General features: G+C 38.6%; 1 protein-coding gene, 1 long non-coding RNA gene and 1 pseudogene across 2 annotated transcripts in view; 1 reads left to right on the top strand and 2 right to left on the bottom strand.

The window, feature by feature from the left end:
• The window catches only part of LOC148731120 (uncharacterized), a 203,410-nt gene that overhangs the window by 73,531 nt on the left and 104,557 nt on the right, over window positions 1–25,322 (bottom strand). The gene's annotated exons all lie outside the window — the stretch shown is intronic.
• LOC148731130 (fibroblast growth factor receptor 1-like) overlaps window positions 1,441–25,322 on the top strand; it is a 36,018-nt gene continuing 12,136 nt past the window's right edge. The window contains exons 1-8 of the mRNA XM_088760044.1: window positions 1,441–1,748; window positions 3,276–3,317; window positions 4,443–4,688; window positions 15,897–16,070; window positions 17,007–17,282; window positions 18,315–18,638; window positions 23,733–23,981; window positions 24,809–25,054. Of these exons, the coding sequence (XP_088616170.1) occupies window positions 1,640–1,748; window positions 3,276–3,317; window positions 4,443–4,688; window positions 15,897–16,070; window positions 17,007–17,282; window positions 18,315–18,638; window positions 23,733–23,981; window positions 24,809–25,054 (1,666 nt within the window). The 5' untranslated portion in view covers window positions 1,441–1,639. The remainder of the gene's footprint in view (window positions 1,749–3,275; window positions 3,318–4,442; window positions 4,689–15,896; window positions 16,071–17,006; window positions 17,283–18,314; window positions 18,639–23,732; window positions 23,982–24,808; window positions 25,055–25,322) is intronic.
• LOC148731131 (uncharacterized) lies at window positions 19,479–22,365 on the bottom strand (annotated as a pseudogene).

Here is a 25,322-nt window from a genome sequence, read left to right as displayed (position 1 = left end):
TCTGTGATAACGCCTGAACCTCGTCAAGGACCGCAAACAAAAATGTTTACGGTGTCTGACTTACGACCACTATAAATTCTGCCAGGCGCAGAAGAGAGTTAAAACCGCAAGTTTTTAACTCTCAAGGACTGGTCATACGACGCATAAAATCAGTCAAGCTCATAACGCGACATCGACATGAAACATGTACATTTAAACTGGACCCTGGAAAGGCAACCCATCCTCAGTAGTTTCAATGAAGTTTTTGGGACTTACTTTCCCGCATCGCATCCTGGGAAAATGTTTCAGAAATGTAAAGTTAGGTGCCATCACTCGCTTCAGTTTATGCGTTACTGAAACCCAATTTTTTTTTTTCAAAAATATAAGCTAGAGTCTACGATGGATTGCTATTCCCTAACTTAAAACTGTATTCACATTAGATTTACATCATTAACTACTTATCTTTTGTTTTCTCATCTTTTCTTCCAAGCCAAAAGGGAAGGTAACTATCAATATCATCCGTTCCTATAAATAAAGAACTCTCCTGTGATTTAATATACATCATTGCCTCTCTGAACCACCTGGCTACTGATCGGCAAATTGCAATCGTAAACAGAGCAAGGGGATCTGGGGATGTATAGCACTGACAATAACCGATAGCTGTTTCTGTTAAGTGTTAAAGTCCAAAAGACCTTACTGTCAGTTTTGCTCAGTTTTAATGTATTTCTGAAAACCTAGGTACTGTAATAAACGCTATTTGTACGTGTGATCATCATCAGATGTCAGTCATGTTAGGACTGATCGTTTTTTGTAACAAACTCTGTTATTTTATTTTACTTCAACGTAAAAGAAAAATAAGACAAACCAAACAAATTGGTTATAATAGAAGTGAGTTAACGATTTTTTTAAAATTATTTTTCTCTTTCATGGCATACTTTCATGACTTATAAGCGGGTGAGTACAACATGTTCAGCTAGTTCATGAAGCTTATGATGTGGTTGCCAAGTAATCCAACGTTATATTAAGCCACTCATTTACTTACCGTATGTGCAATCTTTCTTTTTATGTCCACCTAACGTCCTCATCCCAACCTGTTTAACAGATTGTAAGTAGTTATTCTTGAACTATCGTTTCTCAGTAGGAATAATACAGTCGATTGAACAAACGAATGGCTCCCAATAAACGGATACAGGCAGGACACAGTGGATCAGTGGATGATGCCAATACAAAGATTCATAATAGAAGCAAAATTTTTAAGTGTTACAGCGACTGAATATGAATGGTTTTGACCACCCTCTGGTAGGACTTTAACAGCAACAGTGGCATTGAGAAGTGACAGCATTATAATCCTAGTTTGTTTCTCTAATCATTTTTGTACAGGCATGTATTTGAGCAGTAGAAAAAAAGAAAAGAGAAACCTCACTTTCCCGGGCTTGATAACATGATAGATCCCTGGGGGATGTTGGGGGTAAATGGATGATGCTTATAAATAGGGACCTGTAAAGCGACTGATTTATAAGCTTCAAGCCATCTATCTTTTTAACGCGGTGATTTTAGTTCAAGGTCTCCTTGGAAATTGGAAACCTAGGATATCGACGATGATAATTATTTACGTTGATATCCTTTACGGCAAGGAGCAGATTTATGCAGCGGGTAAAAAATGTCCCCAAATGATTTCTTCGCACAACTTATTGTTTTTAAAGGTTGTATGGCGTGGTCATCATGGAGTGACGACTGCAAAGAATGCAGACAGTACCGGGAAAGAGTTGGTAAGTGACAAGACGAGATTTTTATGCTGGTGATTCGAAAGTGCAATTGCTGGTTTTTGCCCGTGGATTTTAAGACTGAAAATGCATTTTAAAGATATTATTCAAATGAATTTATTCAACTTTTTATTGAAATTTCTTATATACTGAGATTGCAATATAGGCTGTTTTTAAATTTAAGGTGGCTGAACACAGTTTTTGATACCTTTGTTTCTTTCACCATTTTCTCTAAAACCCTTGCCAAAACTGGTAGCAAGCAAGTTAACAACACAAACGTTGTTTTTTAGATAGTTGGACTGACGTATGTGCCCTTTCCATGGCGACATGGATAGATATAAACAGGCAATTAGTTTCTTTTTAGAAAATCTAGTCATTAGATACTCTTTATAATTTGCATGTAACGAGCTTGTAACGGTACTCACAAGTTAACACCATTTTGCTAACAATTTAACAGAAAGGTCTTTTAATTAACCCTTGTTGGAGGTTCACTCAATTTTCTACAATTTCCTTTGTCTAAAATGGTTTTTTTTTTCAATACTCCAGTTACTTATTTCCTAAAGTATTTTCGTGCCACATTTCGTGAAATTCTAATGAATGGTTCTTAACAAATAGGCATATTTCCGAGAAAGCAATTTTCCGTTCAATCGCAACTTTTTGACTTACTACGCATGCGCTGCATTTGACTGGGTTCTTTCGATAACGACGAAAAAGCTGAGAATTACTGGGTTCTTTGCACCGTTAGCTTTTGTAACATATCTTTGTAATAAAAGATAAAAGCCCTCGATACACTGCGCCAACTATTGAGAAAAATAGCACAGATAATGCGGGTACGTGTTGAGTAAATAAAATGACCGCTCTTTTGACGGCATGCTTGTTTTTTACAATCCCTGCGTTTTTTTGCAAAAACTGTGTTCAGCCACCCTGCGTTACTCGATGCACCGCCTGCCGGTTAGCTCAATGGATAGAGTGCTGGACTGTTTGTTATGCGGGAGGTCGAGGGTTCGAAGCCCGGCCGGACCAACACTCAGGGTCTTAATATAATCTGAGAAGAATTTGCCACGTCTCTGTAACATCAAGAAATGGTTAGATTTTCTAGTCTTCTCGGATAGGGACGAATAAACGGAGGTTCCTTCTCCTGCAAGGTTGGGGTAGGAGACGTTAATATCCCACACGCGAGATTACTGTGTGATGGATGTCCTCCCCTGGGGTGGGATGGTTGGGATACTGGGCGCACTTAATCTGGAGCTTCGCTCTGTTGTGCGACCCTCGCCACACTCTGGTCAAAGTGATTAAGTAGATTAATAACCAAACATTAACTGTTACTGTGGTTAGGAAAGTACCAAATGCATGTTAAATTCATATTAACACGAGATTAAATTTATTCCTTGTCCGTTTCCTATTCTCTTAATTGGGAATTGTCCTGGAACCCTCACGTTCTATTATGACCATTTTTTTCGCCGAGAGAATTAAGAGGACTTAAACTCTAATCGTTTTACTTTTAAAATATTATCTGAATAACCTTGCTTCTAGAATTTAACTGCTCAAGAACTCGGGAATCACGGCCTTGTAAATGTAAGTGGTTTGATCTATGAAGAGAAACAAGAGGACTCCAGAAGTGCTGGTCGAGAATACTCCCCCTCAGTCCCCCTCCTGTTTATTTATTTGCGATAAGAAAAAGAGAAGAAGAAAGGGCAAAAAAAAAAAAAAAGGAACTGGACGCGTTGAATTAAAAAATATATATATATATTTAATTTTACAGGACTTTTATGATTTCCGATTAGATGCTAGACTTATATTCTGTCGGGCAAAAGAAACACAATTTTTCTTAGGTTAGAAGAAGGAAAGATCGTTACACTTTCCTATTGAACAGGCGAGATTTTGGTGAGCGAGTTCTTTCTACTTTCCTTATCAAAATAATTATGGCTGCCATCTTGAACTTTCACAGCAGGGGAGAGCTTGAGAGAGAAAAAATTTGCGCCAAGATTGTGAGAGACGGTCGAAAGGGGGAAGAGGGGAGGGGATGGGGCTTAGCTTTGAAATTAATTATTAGTTTCCTTTTCAGAGATAAAAGGTCCTCCCCAATCAGTTCTCAGCGAGAGAAGTCTGTCAAACTAGGTTCCACAATTCAAATAAATTTGTTTGTGAGGGATTTCCCTAAGGCAGTGTTAAATTAGTTTTTGAGAGCAAGTACTTAGCATTTTATCAGTGAAAACTATATATAGATTTTAACAGCAGGGAAGAGCAAGGGAAAGACTGGAACTTACAACAAGGGGGTGAGCGACGGTTAAAAGGAAGCAAAGGGGGGAGGATGGGGGACATAAAAAAAAGTCCTCTTGAAATTAATTATCGGCAGTAAAAGCTCGTCAAATTAGACTCAGCAACTCGAGCGAAATACTTTATGAGGGGTTTCTCCTGAAACAGAGTTGAATTAGACAAAGGATGGAAAGTTATTTGGTAACACAAACATGCTCATCATTACTGATCGAGCGAATTATGGAGTCCGGCGCTAGTCACTACGCATTCATTGTAATACCGCATTTGTTAAAATACTGAGAGGGTAAGGCAAGCAGCTTTCGGATCGAATGTCAGACTAATCTTATTTTACTTTTACTCTTTTAGTTATTCTCTTTGTTTTTCTGTTTTTCTTGTCTTATTATTTTTCACCTGCTTTGAATTGTTTGTCAACTCTATGCCCAGGTCTTCTTGAAATCAACCCTCAGCTCAAGAATCAGTTGATTGAATATAATTCATCGCTTCAGTTCAATTGCTATCTAAGAGCTTTCCCTACACCTGAGGTAAGCTGGACTAAGGATGGGGTGAGTCTCGGTAACAAAAACATTCTCACGATTCGTCAAGCGAGATCAGAGGACTCTGGCCAATACAAATGCAGCGCCAAAAACAGTGAGGGGAGCACGAGCTCAACCTTCTGGATTAAAGTGAGAGGTATGGTTCACATTTATAAATATAAAGAGCTGGAGTCCATAATCAATATAATTTCAGTTAGATGTGGGGAAAAAGTCGATTCTTAGGTTCCAAATCGGATTTAGGGGCTTCAAATCACTTATATCTTTACTTCAAAATTGATGAAAATGATAAAAAACAAATTCATTGATAACGGCATTTAAAGAGCAAGTACATGTCAACTGATATAAATGATGTGAATTTATTTTGTATGTAGACGTATGCAAATAGTTGCTTGTCAGTCCCAACCAATTGTTCTTTGGAGTGTCGTTGAATATTTATTGTACCGATCTCGACACCCCATCTTTTTTAACATGGCATTCAGTATAAAAATTCGTTTGAGATTTTGATTGACCTCCCATTTCACTCCTCATCAAAATCTCGATGAATATGAGTGACTGATTCATTTTCACATTTATAAATATTAAGAGCTGGAGTCCATAATCAATATAATTTCAGTTAGATGTGGGGAAAAAGTCGATTCTTAGGTTCCAAATCGGATTTAGGGGCTTCAAACCACTTATATCTTTACTTCAAAATTGATGAAAATGATAAAAAACAAATTCATTGATAACGGCGTTTAAAGAGCGAGTACATGTCAACTGATATAAATGATGTGAATTTATTCTGTATCTAGACGTATGCAAATAGTTGCTTGTCAGTCCCAACCAATTGTTCTTTGGAGTGTCGTTGAATATTTATTGTACCGATCTCGACACCCCATCTTTTTTAACATGGCATTCAGTATAAATATTCGTTTGAGATTTTGATTGACCTCCCATTTCACTCCTCATCAAAATCTCGATGAATATCACTGACTGACGAGTCATGATTTTATGTACATTATGAAAATTAGTAACAGTGTACGCGTTATGGTTTGTCAAAGCAACTATCGGCGCGTCTTTATCTAGTAAGTATTTATTATTGAAGTTGGAGAGCGATCTTTTTTTAAAAAACTTCCCTGTAAACATCGGCGAAACAGGCAGAAGACTAGGTGACCGATTCCGAGAACACCCTCGAGACGTGGAAAGGAATGACAGGGACACATCGAAACCAGTCGCTAAACATTTTAATTTACCTAGTCATTCTAAGCAACACATGGCAATCTGCGGTCTTTCCTTGCACTTAGGTGGCACAGAAAACCGTAAAAATCTTGAACAAAAGCTCATCTTTCAAACCGGCAGTCTAAATCCCACAGGGATCAACGAACGCTTTTCATTCCACTAATTTATTCATGTTTTTCTCGTTTGCCATGCTCCCACCAATAACGTAGCTCCATTTTCTGCCTTTAAAAGCACACACAACACACAATTCCTCTATTCGCTCCGACGAAGGGCTAACGCTCGAAACGTCAGCTTTTGTAATCATTACGGTGGCTAATTTACCATTTGAACTTTGTTGATATATCCAAATTATTTCGTTACTCCCACCGACGCAGCCCCAAACAGTTTCTTTCGAAACTATCAGCCTTTATTCCCTGAAAACATTTCACCGAATTTAAATTTGCTAATTCAGCGACCAAAAATTATGAAGAGATACATGAAAACAATCCAGACGTCATTATGAACTTATACCCCTGTTAGAACTTGGATGTATAGAATGAAAGATTTAAAAGGGACGTGGCAAGTTATTTTAAGCCTATTCCATACCTCGTAAGAATAGTGCAGGAATAATAAAAACATTAATAATAATCGAATTTTTTACCCAGGATAACCCTTCAGTACAAAGTACTGTTATCAGCAGGGTCCTGCTGGCTAAGAATTAAAGCTATAAATAAGAATTATTCAGATATGTAAAATAAAACTAAAGTACATATGAAGGCAAAAATGCATTAAGTTAAAAATCGTTAAAAATATTAAACAATAAACTTTTAAGTAATAAACGTCTAAGGATTTCCTGAATAGAACTCTAGAATTAATGTTTCTTAAAATAAGAAGTAATGAATTAAAAATCGAGTCACCTAAAAAATAAAAGCTACGGTGCGCAAAATCCAGTCTGACCTTTGGTGGTGTTTCTGATTTCCCATTGTTTCTAGTGTTCAAAGCGTAATGATGTAATCATTGAATTTAATCTTTCAATGAAAAGCATGCAGTGCCATTAAGGCAGTCAAATACAAAGTAGCGCGCTCTTTTTTGCGAAAAGTTATCAATTGTTAAAAATTGAAGATCACAGTTCTGCAGACTGCATTTCGAGGAAATGATGGTTTCGGATCTCAATGGAGCGGATCATGCGTTTGCGGGACTCTGACCATCAAAGACTGGTATAGCAGCCATACGTAAATATTTGTATAATCATCGATTGGTGAATTTGTTGGGCACTAACAGTATCAATGCTGGAAGGGATGCGCCGTAAGAGGTTTGCTCTTCCAGCTACCTTCTTGTAAATTTTTTGAAAATGCGTTTCAAAACTAAGCGTCGGATCCAGATGCACGCCGAGGTACTTGTAACATGTAGTGGTGTTGATGGGAGAACCATTGACTGAGAGCTTGACCTGACAGCCTTGAAACAGATTTAAGCGTTTACCGTTACCAAACAGCATCATTTCAGATTTTCCTTTCTTCAGATTAAAAATAAGTTCTTTATCACGAGACCAGTTAGAGAGATTATCTAAGTCCTTTGAAAGGCTGGTTTGTATCGCATCGATGTCACTTGAGGATGTAAAAGTCCCCGTATCATCAGTATAAGTGATAATCCAACAATGACAAAGGGGACTATGCATATTATTAAATAATATGAGAGAAGAAGGGGTCTAAGGAACTCCAATGTTAAATGGATTTGGTTCAGAGGGCACACCATGAAACTGACCGATCTGCTTGCGATAAAATAAACAATCAGTAAATCATTGTAGTTCCATATCATATACACCATAACGGGACAGTTTACTAAATAGAACGGAATGACTGATGGTATCGAATGTCTTTGATAAGTCAATAAAAACGGCTCCTGTTGCCTTTCCACTGTCGGCCTTCTTTCTGATGAAATCGGTGACGTAAGTAACAGCTAGCTGAGCGGTTCGGATGGAAAGAAAACTGGTGCTCAAAAAGTAGACCATGACGCTCCAGATGAGCCATCAGCTGCTTGTAGAATATTTGCAGACTATTACTAGTTGTTAATAAGCATCAAGATGAACATGGAGATGAAGATGGGGGAGATAAATGGACACGAAGATAAAGATGAAGGTGACGGTGATAGTGAGAAAGGGGGGGGGGGAAATAGGAGCTCAAGGGTTGCACATATATACTGCTTACGGACTACACACACAAAAGATGGAATAGGTATAATTCTTATTGAAGTTTCATTATTATCGAAGTGAGAATTTTCTCAAGCTTGAGGAAGCTCAAGAGTCAATACGGGCGATATCATTCCCGAGTAATAATATTATTGAGTGTATTACATTACAAAGGGATACGATTTGTTACAACTTATTCAGTTCCAGACCCTAAAAGAGCCCGCAAAGAAAAACTACGGTAACGGCGCTGTCGTTTGTTGATTGGTTCGAAATTCTTTATAATATGCTTGGGTCCTCTGTAATCGGATACGCTGTTGCAGTATCCCTGCCATTTTTGTTTTTCTTTGTCATTGATTGTCATTTTCAGCTGTGGGTACGCGAAGCGTGGAAACAGCTATTAGAATGGTGCAGAATATGCAAATGTGTCAGTCACTTAGATGTAAACAAATCGATATGTCGACGGCAGACCAATTGATAGCGACCTTCCGAAATTATACCGTAACGCTTCTATCACGTTTCCAGAGTAATGCTGCGACGTTATAATTTAACTCGACCTTTCTTCGAAGGAGTTTCGATTTGATTTAAAATACTCGTCGCAGTTAGCATATGGGTAACCGAGTCAAAGCTCTTTGAAATACTAAAGGTGTAACTATGAGTGAAGACGCTTAATGCAATTGCTTTTGCGCGATCATCTTTCGCCATCATTTACATTATTGTGGAATATTCCACGCCGTTTCCGAGTATATTTTGTTTTTAACAAGGCGTCCAGCCCACAACCGTTCTTAAATACAATTTCAAGCCCTCATTCTTCTCACTGCGAGCCGTCAGTTTTTATATTGTTGTATATCGCTAAAATGAATAACCGGCGAATTTTTATATCGGAAAGCGTAACGTTGTTTTAACGTCGGACTTGTCAATTGTTTGCTTTTCTGATGGTTTTACCTTTTATCTGTTTAGTGACTAAACCAACATTAATTTGTGAAAGTCATTGTGTGTACACCCCTGAATGTTAAAAATATAGCAATTCGAAGGAACAGTTTTAGTCTAAGTCATTTTGGTCAACAAAATGAAAATTTTAGAGGTGAAGACTTTGTACCACATACCAAAGCTGTCTTTTTTTTCATTACTGACATCTCCGCGCGAAATGAGAAGACTATACGAAAGCTTGAAACTCTATTTGAGAACGATTGTGGCCGCTTTTTTAAAAACCCAATTCAGTGGCCACATTTTTAACAACAAAATATGCGAGGAAACGGGCAAGTGATCATGAAAGAGATTGCAAAAAGCGACTGCGTGACACTCGGTAAGTTGTAAGATGACATATGTTATCGTGTAACAGACGAAACAACGTATATGTGCACGATCCTTCGCAGTAAAGCACTATTTAAGCGATAGTGAAAATCAGACCTGAAAAAAATTCAGGCCTGTACGGGATTCGAACCACTGACCTCTGCGATACTAGTGCAGCGCTCTACCAATTGAGCTAACAAGCCAACTGGGAGCAGGCCATCAAATTGATTCGACATAAACCCGTAGAACCAACTGCTCCCAGTTGGCTTGTTAGCTCAATTGGTAGAGCGCTGCACTAGTATCGCAGAGGTCAGTGGTTCGAATCCCGTACAGGCCTGAATTTTTTTCAGGTCTGATTTTCACTATTACTTAAATAGTGCTTTACTGCGAAGGATCGTGCACATATACGTTTCATAACCGCAGTTCATATATATGTATTTCATATGTTTGTTGTTAGACGAAACAACATATGGCAATCTGCGGTCTTTCCTTACATTTAGGCAACACGGAAAGTCGCAAAACTCTCTAACAAAAGTTAATCTATCAAATCGACACTCTTAATCCCACAGGTATCAACGAACGCTTTTTATTCCACTAATTTATTCGTGTTTTCCTCGTTGCCATGTTCTCACCAATGGCGTACCTCCGCTTCTACATATAAAAACACATACAACCCACAATTCCTCCTTCCGCTCTGACGAAGGAGTAACGCTCGAAACGTCAGTTTTTTTATTCGTTACGGTGGTCAATTTACATATTTCAACCGAGTTGATATAACCAAATTACATTGTTACTCCCACCGACGCAGCACCACAGTTTCTTTAGAAACTTTTAGCCTTTAGATTGAAAAAACAGTTTTCAAAGTTTCCAGTCTGCATTCTGTACCCAATGTGGAGTCTGTAGTCTGCATTTTGTACCTAGTCTGCATTTCGTACCCGGTTTGCAGTCTGTATTTTGTACTGACCGATAACTAAACTGTGAATTCTGACCATTCAGCCAACATCACCCCAGCAGTTCAAAGTAATACCAAGTAGTTTCAACTGTGTCCGGGAGTTACCCATTGGCATTTAGATATCTTCAAAACTCATTCAAACGCAATGTATCCACGACCTATTCACAATTTCTTTTTATTTATTTCTCTTTTTATCACGGTGGCCGTTGTTGTTTAGAAAAGTTAATGAATAAATAAATGAATAAATAAATAAGCATCTAAGGCGAAATGTCTTAAAAGAGGTATTTCTGCGACGGAGATATCCAAGAAGTTCAAAATAGAGCGGTGGGAAATGACAAAGAAAGCGCAAGTCAAAACCTATTTTTGCATGTGATAGAAAGATTAACAATCTTGGCAATGAACAAGGTAATGACAACACGAAAAACTGCAAACATTCCTGAGCAAAATTTGCTGTAAAATTGCGAATAACTGTTCAAAACGATTCCTTTGGATATCTACTTCCTTTGCATCTATCAACAGCTTGAAGTTGTTTTGTGGATCTTTTTAATTCGTAATGCGACCCATTCAATTGAGACGAAGAATATTGCAGGCTTGATTATTAGGTGACAAGAGCTCTTCAATCTAGCTACTTTGTACTGGAAATGGAAAACGTTCTTTTGAATGGAGAGTAAGAATGAAAGATTAAAAAGTGAAACGTTTCAGCTAGCCGGTATGATTACAACTGCCAAATTTTAACCATTAGTCATAAAAATACCTAACCATAAAAAAGACTTTTATTTTAATCGCAATGGACAGAAATTGACCGTAAGCCATAACATAGCTAGGGATTTAACTGTTAGCTGTGAGGGCCATCACCGCATTGAGGCGTAAGTACTAAAAGTTGGAATCCCCTGAAACCACCTAAAACCATCTGAAACCACCTAAAACCATCTGAAACCATCTGAAACCATTTGAAACCACCGATGAAACCACCTGAAACCATCTGAAACCTTCAAGGAAACCATCTGAAATTACCTGAAAATATCTCGAAACAATTTAAAAGAACATGAAAGCACCTAAAAATTACGGGTAACATCAGAAAATAAGTGTTAACAATGGAGTTTATCCACAGGGATCCCGGCCTACGGATATCGTATATAATTCCCTACAGTACAGAATAGGCACCACAAACAGGTCTTCAAGGAAACATTCCACTGTTCTTGTTGAAAACACACTCAATTAGCTCTACGAATGGCTGGGAGTTGCACTGGAATTTGCGAATTCATCTCTTGACAAATCACTTGCGTGACAATAACAACATATGATCGCGAATGCAAAGAAGAATTTTTTAAACACGAAGGCGCGCTATAAAAGGAGCCTTAGGTCCCATTGGACCATTTGTCAATCAACCGTCGTGTGATGTAGAACTCTTAGAGTCAAGTCAGCTTGAGCTACAGATAATATAAAGCAATGAACAGCGGGCGCATTCCTCAGAATTGAGTTATGTCTTCATCACAATACAAGAACTTTTGAGATTTGTATTTCCTTTCTCCAATGGAAACTGTCTTTATTTGTGGTGGTAAATTTGAGATCGAAGTAGGTGGTTCGCACGTTACCTCATGCCACCATGCTGGTGGAAGTAAACAATAGATATCTCATTAGCTCCTTTTGTTCGTCTACCAGCATTTAAATTTAGGGAGCTTAAGCAACCACGACGACGAACGGAGGACGACGACCGGAAGTTGCAAGAACGTCACTGCGCAAGCGCGAACCAATAATTCCGTCGTCGTCTTGTCGTCGACGACTTGAGAAGGACCTGTTTCACGTCGTCGTGAACTTCCGAACTTCAAAGCAGTTTTTCTCATCAAAAGGTGCGGGTTTATTGTCAGTTTTTAGACAGTCTATGGCCGGTTGGAGTTTGTATTCGCTTCTTCGTTTGATTTAAGCCACCCTGTTCAGTTTTCTAAACAAATAAAATTCGAAAACCCACCAACTCATATTCTTTCCTCCGCACAACAGATGTCAAGTCAAGCGCCGAAAGCGACCACGTAAGGTTGAAATTTATTTGAGTATATTTTATGAAAGAGTGCTTTTTATTATTTTTATTGAATGGAAAGTTTTAAATGGCAGTGTAATACACCTCTGCGTTCGGTCAAAAGCTGTGTATGGAACTGCCGGATTATTGCTACTTAAAAATTTTGCGTGTTGCTGTTCTTCAATCGAGACGCTTTAAACAACAAAGAATTCTTCAGATCGGTGTGTTAACATGAGCTTGAATACCTGTCAGGTTTTCCGAATCTATTTTCAAAATGTTTGATATAGATTTACCGCCATAAAAATTATTCCGACAAAATCACACGGGAAAAAATAGTATTCTTGGGTGAAGCGCGACGGCTGTTATCTGTGCCGATCGCTAGCTAGCATTGATTAAATTGACAGACTTACGTCGTTTGCTCGCCAAAGGAAGGAGCATCAAAGGTAGAACATATCAGGCTAAAGCATGTTGAAAATCAGACAAACCTTGTGCAAAATAGGTTTGTTTATATCAGCAACACTTAGAACTGAATTTAAATCTCAAACAACCTGCGTAAAATTTAATATTTTAAGCTTTTGCGATGCGTAAATTATTGTAAATAAAGCTAAAGCTTAATAATTCCTTGGACTGTTGATGTTCAAGAATTGAATAACCTACTCTCGAACTTTCGATATATATGTGCAAATTTGATCCATGACTGAGAAGAAGAAGGTTTTGGACGTCTATGAACGATGTCATTTCTTAAACTGACGAAGCGAGAATAAACAAGATTTCAGACGTCGTCGTCCTTGAGCAACTTCACTGCTTAAGTTTCATTTTCCCGCTAAAAACGACGTCCTCGTTCCAGACCCTCCGCGATTACTTGACGTCGTCGTCGTCCCTTTCGTCGTGGTTGCTTAAGCTCCCTTTTGACCCGCACACGTCAACGGTGCATTACAAATGAGCCTAGGTCTTCCCAGGGAAGACTTCCTTATATAACGCGTCTTCGTGTTTAAATCGAAGAAATACGTGAGTTTTCTCAACAGGAACATGCAAATTCTATATGAAAAAGCCCAGGAAGGCCTAAATATTTTCAAACTTCCTAAGGAAATTTTGAACATTGTGTTTCTTTTTAATCAGAGACGAATTTATAGCGTGACCTAGAGTTTCACTGACTTTGTTTTTGCAAGAGTGAAATATATGTGGATTTTTTGCATGGTATTTCACTGCAAATGACAGAATATAGCTGATGAATGGTGGCTTTAACTTTCACTGCCTAAGTCAATTTCAGGTGGTTTCATCGGCGGTATCTGATGGTTTCAGATGGTTTCACGTGGTTTCAGGTGGTTTCAGGTGGTTTCAGGTGGTTTCAGGTGAATCCAACTTTTAGTACCTACGCCACATTGAGGCCCTCCTAAGTGCATGACACAGTCATGAGTCTCTTGCTTCTCTTTGCAGAACTACCCATTGTTTAAATTATTCTAAAGCAGCCACTTCCCATAATGGATGGGGAACACTTTAATTGACTTGCCTATTCCAAAAATCAAAAGATGTAATCTGGAAAAAAGATGGTGCCTCAAGAATTCAAAGGGCAAAATTCGATATCGAAGAAGGAAAGACAGTTATTGCCATATCAGATGTTGAAACTGGCGACAGCAGTAAATATTCCCGTGAATCGTCCAACATAGCTGGGAATAAAGGCTGATAGTTTCTAAAGAAACTGTTTGGGTCTGCGTCGGTGTGGGTAACGAAATAATTTCAATATATCAACAAAGTTGAAATGGTAAATTGGCCACCGTTACGATTATAAAAGCTGACGTTTCGAGCGTTATCGCTTTGTCGGAGCGAATAGAGGAATTGTGGGTTGTGTGTGCTTTTAAAGGCAGAAAATGGAGCTACGTGATTGGTGGGAACATGGCAACGAGAAAAACAGGAATGAATTAGTGGAATGAAAAGCGTTCGGTGATATCTGTGGGATTTAGACTGCCGGTTTGAAAGATGAGCTTTTGTTCAAGAGTTTTACGGCTTTCCGTACTAGTACCTAAGAGTAAGGAAAATCCGCAGATTGCCATATGTTGCTTAGAATGATTAGGTAAATTAAAATGTCTAGCGACTGGTTTTGATGTGTCCTTGTCATTCCTCTCCACGTCGCTAAGGTGTTCTCAGAATCTGTCACCAAGTCTTCTGCCTGTTTCGCCGATGTAAATCTTTTTGCAATAAGTGCAAGTTATGCAATAGATTACATTCGCAGAGGTGCACGTGAAGTGATCAGTGATCTTAATGGATCGTTTGGGTCCCGATATTTTCTCAATGTAGTGAATGAAAGGAAACGTTTTGCATCGTGCACGAGCGCATTTAAAAGTGTCTTGTTGGTCATTAGTCTGAAAAAGAACTTCTGACCAAAAAATTGCCTATGTTTTGTCGCATTTGAATGAAATGAGCAGAGGCTGAGAAAAGATAGTGCTTGTCTCTGGATCGTTTTGAAGTAATGTAAAGTTTTTAAAAATGATGGATTTAACTGAGTGGTTGGGAAATAGATTCGCTGATGCGCGGGTAAAAATAATGGCTGGTAGTCTTTTAAATCGCAATGCCTTTTTTTGCCTCCCAGTCATTTTTTGTTTCCCTCTGATAGGTGCAATTTACCATCCACTCATGCTTCGATTGTTGATGATCTTAAGCGGCGAAACAAGAAATGAGCGGAATTCGTTGCCGCGTATGTTTAATTTCAATCAGTTAAAAACCTTGCCGTCGCAAAAAGGTTTGTTCTGAGGTATTTTCGTTCCGAGGCAGAAAACTCTAAGGTTTGTTATCAGATACAAACGGGAGAAACCCTGTAAAGGCTTTACAATGCAAATATTTTTTAAGCAGCTGAGGCGAAACAAGACATAAGATTGGAAAAAAGTGGAATTTAGCTTGTGCAGGCGAAGAAAGATTCTGTTTGCAGCGTCGAAAGCTGACGAATTTTGAATGTGTGCAGTTTGTTTAAACTATATATGCGTACATTATTTTTCGGACCTGGATGGTTACAATACTTGTGGATCTCTCAATGAGTTAAGAGGGGCTTGACTTTTGAGATTAAAAGCAACCCTGCATTACCACAAGAACAATAACTACAAGCTCACAACCATGTTTTATCTCTAGATTAAGTGCTTTAAGTATGAGTTAGTCGTAAGTATTCTTTGACTATTTCCCTCTTTACACATGCATCTCGCGTGGCCTTGCGGCCACGATACGGGCAAATGAAAGCGTCCCTTTGTACATCTCGTTATTCATTTCCGCTTTTCTGAACTTGCGTCAGCAAATGTGAGGTTCAAATGGTTTTTCTTGAACATTGACTACAGTTGATAACTTAAGAATAATCTGAGTTTAACTAGTTTTGCTGGCGACGTCCGTAAACCATTCATAACGTTCGCGTGACTAAACTCAGTTAAATCCCAAACCTGCATGACTCACAACTAAGAGTAAATCAAATTATTTTTCACTAAGGAATTTTAAACTCGAGATACTTCAACAAATTATATGCAAACTCTACAACATCGCTCCTTACCAAATTAATGAGCCCACCGCAGTTAAATGTTAGCTTGAACATTCAAATTAATGACAATGGAAGGTCGAAATATAGACTGTGCCTTTGTCGTACATACCGTAATTTGTAAATGATCTTAATATATCGTCTATGGTTGTTTCTCACATCACAGTTATTTGCAACATTGTACTTTTTTTTAAGTCGATGGTGGCTGGAGCGAGTGGAACTCATGGAGTATCTGTATCAAGCCAGTTGGTGGTATACAAACAAGGAAAAGAGAATGTACTAATCCGGAACCAGCAAATGGTGGGAAACACTGCAATGGGGCCAGAGCACTGCTGAGAGAATGTAGCAACACGTCCAGTTGTCATCAAGGTAACATACAAAAGTCTAATTTTGTGATTTCAGTCAAAGGAAAGTCTCTGACAAAAAAGAAAAAATTAATGAATACACGAATAGATATTAAAATAACAATGAATTTCGGACAAATTCTGGGTTTGAACCTTAATCACACACTATCATGAAGGAATGTATGTAAAAACCACAAACTACTTAAAGTAAGGATTTCATTAGAAGTCTCACATCCTTCATGAATGCATTAAAACTGTACCTGTACAAAATTCACCATGTACGTTTTGAAAGAAAGAGAAAAAACTCGTTCCATGTATATAAATTGTCAAGTTACCGTTTTCTGATAGCTATAGATTATGCTCGTTTTAAGATCTCTTCTCCTCTTCTATTCAGCATAGCAATTATTACAATGAACGTTATGTCGAGGGTCCTACTTTGATTACAAAACTTTTTCATACCAGTTTCACTCAACCTTGATGGCATCATTTTTTTGAGATTTTCCGTAATCTGAAATATTTAGGTGTTTTCTATGGCATACGAGGGAAAATTCTAAGGACATGAATTCATAATCTGCTTAATCATTTTAATCGGCAAACATCATTATGTCTGTAATAGAATAAAAAAGAAGGTAAATTTTGAGCTCGGTAAAGAAAGAAATAGAGAGGGTGGTTGTTCGTCTTGTCACAAGCGTGGGACAAAGAACAAATTCTAACTCTCCATGAGGAATGAAACCTAAGACCCTCAGATTCCGTGCTCCTATGCCCTACCACTGAACCACAGAGACTCCATCGTGACCAAGGCCCAACATGAAGTCCATGTATAACACGCGTCCTGCATACTGCTGGGATGTTTGTTATTAGTTTGATTATTATCGATGTTATTTCCATCATCAAAACAATGAAAAAAAAAAGAACAAACAAACGAAATAACTAGATTTGTTCCTTTTTTTAACTTTTAAAGCATTTCCACTGCGTTTTAAAACAGACAAGAACCCATCTGTTGGTAAAATGGAAATCTACACGAACAATAGCTGGGAAAAGCTTTGTACCAGTGAATGGGATGAAGCTGATCTAAATTCAACCTGCATGGCCATGGGCTACTATAACAATGGTGTTTATGTTAATGACACACGGTATGCAGAAAGAGGCAACGCCTCCAAGACATCCGTCTACCTCAACTGCACCATTCCAACTACATGTGAAAAAAACCTGGCAAAGAAACAGCAATTTTGCAAAGGTAAAAGTGAATTGTACTAATTTTCCGGCCTTTATACCACGATAACTTCAAGTGCATTGACAGAAAGATAAAATTGCCTGAGAGAAATTATTTTTAGTCCTCGAGGTTTGCTCAGATACAAGAAAGGTATAAAAAATTAAAAATGTCGCAGTGTGTTTGGCCAATGTGCAGTATAGTAGTTTGGCAGTAATGTCGCAGTGTGTTTGGCCAATGTGTTGCGGACTCACTCGACTGCGCCTCGTGAGTCCTCAAACCATTGTCGATTAGTTGATTTTAGCTGTTTTCTACAACTCCAGTTACATGCTTAAAAGATAGCTATTTAATATAGCCGTCGAAATAAGAACCTGTGCTATCATGCATTTATGGCTGATAAACGTCATAGTTTCAAAAGAATAGTCAAATTGATACTTTTAAATCCTTAATTTCAGCTCCCCTAAAACTTTTTTCTCCTTTTCATTTCCCATTTTTCCTCTTTTACGGGCTATAAGAAAATTTCCACATTTCCAACTGACACCTGAAAGAACGTCTCTTCCTTCAGAGCTTATAGTCTATCATATGAATTTCCCGATTGCACTCTCACAGTCTAGCGTTTTAAAGTTACGAAAACATGCTTTCAAAAGTTCTAAAATACTGCAAATATAAATTAGATCTTGTTTGCTTTCAAGTTAGTATAATGATGAAACTTGCGAGGTGAATCACACGAATGCTTTAATTGTAAAAGAGGATCATCGACCACATCGCCTCAAGCAGACTAACATTATGCAACGTAAACGTCTTGATCCACATCGGAAAACAAATGACACCTGCAACATCGAAACTATTATTTTCCGAACCAATGAAAATTGTAGCCTGACGGAAAATATAAAACAATATGCCAAGAATGTTGAAGAATACAATCATTTAGTGATTTAGTGGCACTAGCTGAATAATTCACTACGTGATTTATGGCCATTCGTAATGTTTCAGATATTTATCATTCCTATAATTAGCCAATTTTATCCTAGTGTATTTAACGTTTTATAATTTCCTAAGTTCCCGTTCGCTTGAATGGTGCAAATGTGGAGTATGGAGGAAGAGTGGAAGTATTTTACAAAGGTAAATGGGCAAAGATCTGCAGGAATGGATGGGATTTTGACGATGTCAAAGTCATTTGTCGTCAACTTGGCTTTAAGGAGGCTTTCGCGAAATTCAATATTTCAGACTTAAAGGATGAGGGAATTCCTTTTGTAATGTCAAATGTCTCTTGCAAAGGAGATGAGCCAGAACTTGCATCTTGTGCTCGTATTGATGGAAAGGTTAATATCCCACCTCAATGTTTATCAAATGGCAAGGGTTCTCAGGCGTGGTGTCAACCAAGTAAGTAGTTCATTATCAAGCCCGAAAGATGATTCTGTTCTCTTGTGTTGTCTCTCTTCCACGGTTAGAAATTTTAGGGTAAAGGAAAATCAGCTAAAAAGTCGGAGCTATAGATGACTAGTAGCTGTTTTCTGAAGAGTGCCTGTTGGAGTATGGCTCGCGAAAAAGCATATATTTTTTTTCGCATATTTTACACTTAAGATAAAGATATGGCTCGGACTGGGGGTGACATGACTTGCTTTGGGGTGACATGACTAAGCTTATTGGTGATTTTACTTAGTTGGTCTGAGGTAATATGACTCAGGTTAATTAAGCTAGGGCTCAAATGACTTTTATGGGGGTTTCAGTGGCTCATTATCGGATTTCATGACTTGGTGAAGGGTTACCTAGGTCTTTCGGGGTCTTCACGTCTTTTCAAAATTGGGATGTAACATAAATTGACAACGGTTGACATGACTTTGTGTGGAGTAATGTAACTTAGCCTAATATAATGTACGAAAAATCTACAGATTTGTCAGTTTAAGGATTGGTATAGGTAAATATACTCATCTTTCCTTTCTGTACCTGTGATGGTACTGTCAAAAAAGATCTCCCACACCGATAGAATGCGGTGGATTTTAATCCAATTTCCTCCAAGAATTGTTTGAAACTTAGGTAGTAGAAGGTTTGACGCTGGATTCATTTGAAATTAATCTCGCCAATCGAGAGCATTTCATAATTAACCATGTCACGCGACAAATTTAAGAGACCGAAAATAAGGCTTTTTTAATTGCAAATATCTCCAATAGGCAACGTTACATGTCGATCAACATGTGATCACAGTAAAAACCAATCATAGTGCTATGTTTCTGACAAAAAAATTTTTTGGCCTCTGAAACATTTATAAGCGAGATTTGCTTTAACACCGGTTTCTTCTCCCTGGAATAATGTTTTCTGAAAATTAAAGCGAACACGTTCGGAAAATTGGATTACTTCTTTGGCTACTCCATTGCCCAACCCTCCTCCAGTGATGGATTGTCATCAGCGGCTGATACTGATGGGGACTCCGTCACTGACGGAGCATCACCAACTTCACCTTGCCCATAGTCTCCTGTAACAGTTTTACAGGTCTCTTCCCACTTTGCTACGATGCTGTCATAGTCGGATTTTCTTTCTTATAATATAACTTCATTAGGTGGCTTCCAAAATCAAGATGTTTCTCTAGACCTTTAAATTCCTAGTAGACTTTGACACAGTTGTTTAGGGCAGGAATAGGAGGCGACCAATCGTTTTGCTGAGTCAGCCTCGTCTGATTGAATTATTTGCACCTCCATTGGCGCTTATGGTCCAACAACTTGGGCCTCCATTGCTCCTGCACGTAACGTGCCGACTTCTTGTAACGGTTGGCTAAATGGCTGAAGCTCTTTGATACCTGTAGGACCTTTAAGAACAACTCCTCCACATTTCCACAAGACTTTATTCTGATGATCTCCGTTCAAATTCAAGACTTTCCGCCGGAGCTTCCAACAGATTTGTAACTGAACTTTCCTTCTTTCAGTGAGTTATGTTCGAGTCTACCAGAACATGTGCAAAGTAAAAATCCAAGGTCAAATGTCAATCAAGTCATCGCGTTTCCATTGGATAACTAGACAACAGTACAAATCACGTGCGACTGAGTAACGAAATCTATAGAAGTAACGAAATCGATAGTAGCGAAATATTTTCAAAACATACTTCTCAAGCTGTGCCAGCGAAAAAAACCTGCCGGTGCCCACATTGTATGCCTTCCAAGCTCTCAGTCCAGCTGAATCGAACAAGAAATTGTTCAGTGCTCGAATTCCAGTCATGCTATGTTTCGTCATACTTTGAAAAGAATCTTGGATTTCTACTACAGTGGCATAAAAGCCCTTTACTCCACCATACGATCCAATTGCAACCTTCATGTAATTGGCTGTGTTTATGTCATTTCCCTCGTTTATAAATCGCCGCTTGTGACTTTTACGAGTGGCTATACGGCGGTCACAGGCATCTTTGCCGGCTTGGGGATTGCTGAGGTCATAGCGTAAGATTCTGATTCCTACGCGCTCACCAAGACTTGCCAATGACAGAATAAGATACGCATTGTGGTAGCACTCAGCGTTTTCGGATCGTAAGAAAGCTTCTCTGAGGCTAGAATAGCTAGTCTTTAAAGCCACAAGCGTACTTTCCAGGATTGATGCCTCTGCAAACCAGTTTTGGGTGCATTTGTCGAAAGGGTGGATATAGCTTCTTGCCTAGAGAAAAAACGGGATTGTATTACCTAGTTAGTATTTAGTTCATAAAATATATGAACTTTCATAAATTCATTGCATCTGATTTATCATCACGGGTTTATTACGAATCAACTTAACGGCCTGCTCCCAGTTGGCTTGTTAGCTCAATTGGTAGAGCGCTACACTAGTATCGCAGAGGTCAGTGGTTCGAATCCCGTACAGGCCTGATTTTTTTCAGGTCTGATTTTCGCTATTGCATAAATAGCGCTCTCTACTGCGAGGATCGTGCACATACGTATCTAATTAATATTGTCACCATTAGGCTTACAACCAATGTTGAGGTAAAGCTCTATATTGTGAAACACCGACGCAATAGTGAATTTGTTTAAAGCATGTACTTGCATTTTCGGTTTACCAACTTTTTTACTTCCAGAAATTGCGTAAAATGTGTAAATCAACTTTTTCTGGCCAATGTCTTCTTCACAGATATAACATTTGCAGATGTCTTGGTTGCGGCATCGCTTTCACTTTATTGCGTTGATCTAAGTTAGTCTGATGACTACTAGGTTAGTTTATCACTCCTTCTGTTACGCTGGCGCGATGAACACTAATCATAAATAACTTGTAGGTTTTCTTTTTTCTAGACGTCGACCTCAGTTACATTACACCCAAACGCAACTGGGTGCAAGGTTTCATTCTATCTAAAGGCAACTCTTTTCGACTGTAAACCTCACTCAAAATATCGTGACGTAGCTCCCTTACGACCAAAAAAGCAATTTCGTATAGCCAACGCAGAGTTTGAACCTGTTTTAAAGCCGAACGTTATCGACTACCTTTTACCTTGTGTGCAAAGTAAATGGTCAAAAACTTTTTTTCAGTTTCCTGTTGAAGCTTTTCTATCACAAGAAGTGAGCAGCTATTGTCATATTGACCTGCGAAATGAGCTATTTACAAGTTCTGTTAATTCCCTATCCAGTTTAAGTAATTTCAGCTATTAAGTATTAATTCTCTGGCAGAAGAACAAGCAATACCCCTGGTGTCTATCTGGTTCGAATTTTACAAGAGACATGGTTCCAAACAGCAAAAAATGAAAACAAAATCATACCTGCACTGACGGAAACAAGAACTCTCCTTTTCTCTGTAATCTTTTGACATATCTGTAGGCTTGCTCCTCTCTCTGGTTTTCGTCGCTTGTTTCCATGTAGAGGATGGTAACATTTGAGACTTGGTCTCCACCAGGTTCCTAGCGGAGCGTGATGCTTCGGACACACTGTTATATCGTCCCTCGTCTCATCAAAGAATCCCACTGTAGGTAGAGTGAGGTCTTTTTCCGACCTAACAGATGTTTGGGCAAACTTCAGTTGTCCCGAATGAGATTTGATATCCCTCGCACAGGATAACAAAGGAAATAATTCATTCTTCTTTCGAAATCTCGCTGAAAAATCACAAGTGCTATTGGGATGCAAATAGAACGAACAAGACAATTGGGCAGCCATAGCTTTGGGTTGCCGCTACAAAAAATCGACCAAGTAACAAGAAAAAACAACGGCAAGACTTCACTGGCAAGAAAAGACTACGTGTTTTTTTTTGTCATCTTTGTTTACTTTTCATGGCGACGGCGTTTGCATTAGCCTGAATGAAGGTTCTCTACCTCGAAAATAATCACGCAATCAGACTTAACAAAGACAAAATAAAATAAGTTTTTTTTTAAAGTAGAATGGGAATTTCATTCCTGAATTCATGCAAGTACATGTGGCAGGAGCACGTGTCACGCCACACACCTAAATTTGCATGACGGCTGTTTTTTCTCTGGAAGGAAATTAGTCAAGTGCATCCTAAGTTTGATAGTAAATTTAACAAGTATGGAAAGTAACAAAATGTACAAAATATACCTCGCATATTTTTTTTTAGCTGTTGACTTCCAGCGTATAAACCAGAATCGGTGTTATTAGATCTGCTAGTAACTGTCAGTGAATTGTGTCAATATCTAGGAATTGGTGCAATTTATTCAACGCCTTAACTATGCAGCTAAACACCTGTTAATACTTTTAGAGCCTTAAAACAAAACAATTGGCGTCACGTATACCATAACATGATTTGATTCGGCTCATTAACTAGCAGCTTGTGATCAGAAAGTTCTTAAATTAACTTTGCCTGTCACGCACTTCGGAGGAATATGATCACGACTATTTCAGAGAGGCCAAAAATTGTTTTTCGTCAGAAACATAGCCCTCTGATTGGGTTTTTACTGTGATCACATGTTTATCGACATGTAACGTTGCCCATTGGAGATATTTGCAATTAAAAAAGCCTAATTTTTGGTCTCTTAAAATTGTCGCTTGACATGGTTAATTATGAAATGCTCTCGATTGGCGAGATTAATTCAAATCAATCCAGCTTCGAACCTTCTACTACCTAAAGTTCAAACAATTGTTGGAGGAAATTAGATTAAAATCCACCGCATTCTATCAGTGTGGGAGATCTTTTTTGAAAGTTCAATTTTAGGGCTAATTTCGGAGTTTTATCCCTGGGATTTGATGTGAAAGGCCTTGTACCCCAGGGATTAACCGGGAGCCCAAACTACTTGGAGTCTTGAATAACTTTATGACCTTAATCATCTGTGAAAGTTTGAGAAAAATCGGTGTGATGGCATCTGTCACGTCTGCCTGGTCCTCTCGTGGACAGACTCTTAACTCCTGACGCGGTCCAACGCGTTTTGCGGAGATGAAGATGAGAATTGCGCAAAATAGGCCTGAAACATTTGTATAAAATCTCTATCAGATATGTTGATATTGGACAAGAGTAGTTTTTTCCGTTTAGTGATGCCACCGTTTTCTGTTTTGGTTTTTCTTTAACCTCCTAGTTCGACCAAAAGTAAACATTTCCGGAGCAAGCAATCTCATCATAGAGGGAAACAGTGTGAACTTGACGTGTGAAATTGTGGCTGGTCGGCCTGCGCCTGAGATAACCTGGCTCAAGAATAAGACTTTGCAGGAAAAAGGCTCGTCTCTCTTTTTCCCTAAAATAAAAAAGAGCGACGAAGGGCGGTACACTTGTAAGGCACAGAATCCCGCGGGAAATTTTACCAGATACGTTGATATTTCTGTTAAGGGTGAGTTTGTTAATCTCACAGTTATGTATTTGGTTTGTCTACTGGGTGAAAATCAGTGTTCCGTGGGTCGGACTTAGGATTAAGGGGTCTGGGTCTGGGCTACAGGATCATTCTTTATGTAAGTAACAACTTGGTTTATGAAGGATGACACATAAACGGTATGAACTGTTGAACTAGTGGCTCTGGGCCCTAAAAATCTTCTAAAAAAAATTAAGAATAGTTTAGAAACAGGCTGAACTTGAGGAACTGATAGAATTCTTCTTACGTATTTCGAAAGGGATTCCATTCCGTAGCTTTACCCCACGAACTTGAAAAGTTCTACCTTCTTCCGTTTCCCTGTTGTACCGAGGGCACATTAAATTGTAGTTCCTAAGACGACTGACCCTACTGTGTAAGTCAGAATTTCTGGGAATTATCTGCGTTATATAACTTTGACAGTCGGTCTCTCTGATGCATGTTGTGTTGCTGGGTGAGATAGAAGTACTTAGTAGAAATGAATCTTAGGAAAACCATCAGGAAAAACTTAACATCTAACGTTTCAGCAATGTTAACTGCAATGGATTAATTTGTTAGAACCAGGTCCATGATAAGTGTCTTTTCAGACCGCTTAATCTTATATCTGTTGGTGCGTGATGATTTCAGAGCTCAGTTAGCAATCAAGCCCGACCTATTTGGATTTTTGAAGCATTTGCATGATAAAATCAAAGCCTGTTTAATCGTCGTCTTTATACTTATGTATTTGAGTGGTGGTGGTGCGGTGGGGGTTTTGAACATATAATGACTATATTTGCAATTTGCAGTGTGCGTTTTTTCTGCTCGCCTTGCAGTTCCACCCCGTGTAAAGCTCAAGATCAAGAATGTTAGCATTGAAGTAAACTCCACGTTTACTGAGAAGTGTTATTGGATTGGTGACTCAGAAGTATCTGTCAACTGGACCAAGGATGGAGTGCTTCTTAGTAACAAAAACACCCTGGTAATTAAACGCGCGAATTTTAAAGATAAGGGCAAGTATGGATGCACTGCTCAAAGTGATTATGGCAAAGCTAACACCTCCTTCTGGATCGATGTCACAGGTAAACTCCATACTGTAGCCTATGTCATATATTAAACTTGTAACTCGAGAAAGTGTTAGTTTTTGTAGTTTAAGTGTCCCTGTCTGAGAAAGTGTTCCAGGAGCCAAAAGTAGTAGTCAACCGATTTGGCTGAAACATGGCACAAAAGTTGAGTGTTGTAAGATATTTCAACAGTCACTTTGGCCCACTTCTCTGACTGTTTGTTCTGGAGTTTCAGGGGGTCTCATTTGTGGCCTATTGAGCACCAAGAATTCATCCTTCTAGGTGG

The sequence above is a fragment of the Stylophora pistillata genome, chromosome 5 (assembly GCF_964205215.1).
Source record: "Stylophora pistillata chromosome 5, jaStyPist1.2, whole genome shotgun sequence".
Taxonomy (NCBI): Eukaryota; Metazoa; Cnidaria; class Anthozoa; order Scleractinia; family Pocilloporidae; genus Stylophora; species Stylophora pistillata.
Note: the sequence above shows the minus strand (reverse complement) of the source record. Positions and strands in the feature narration are given on the sequence as shown.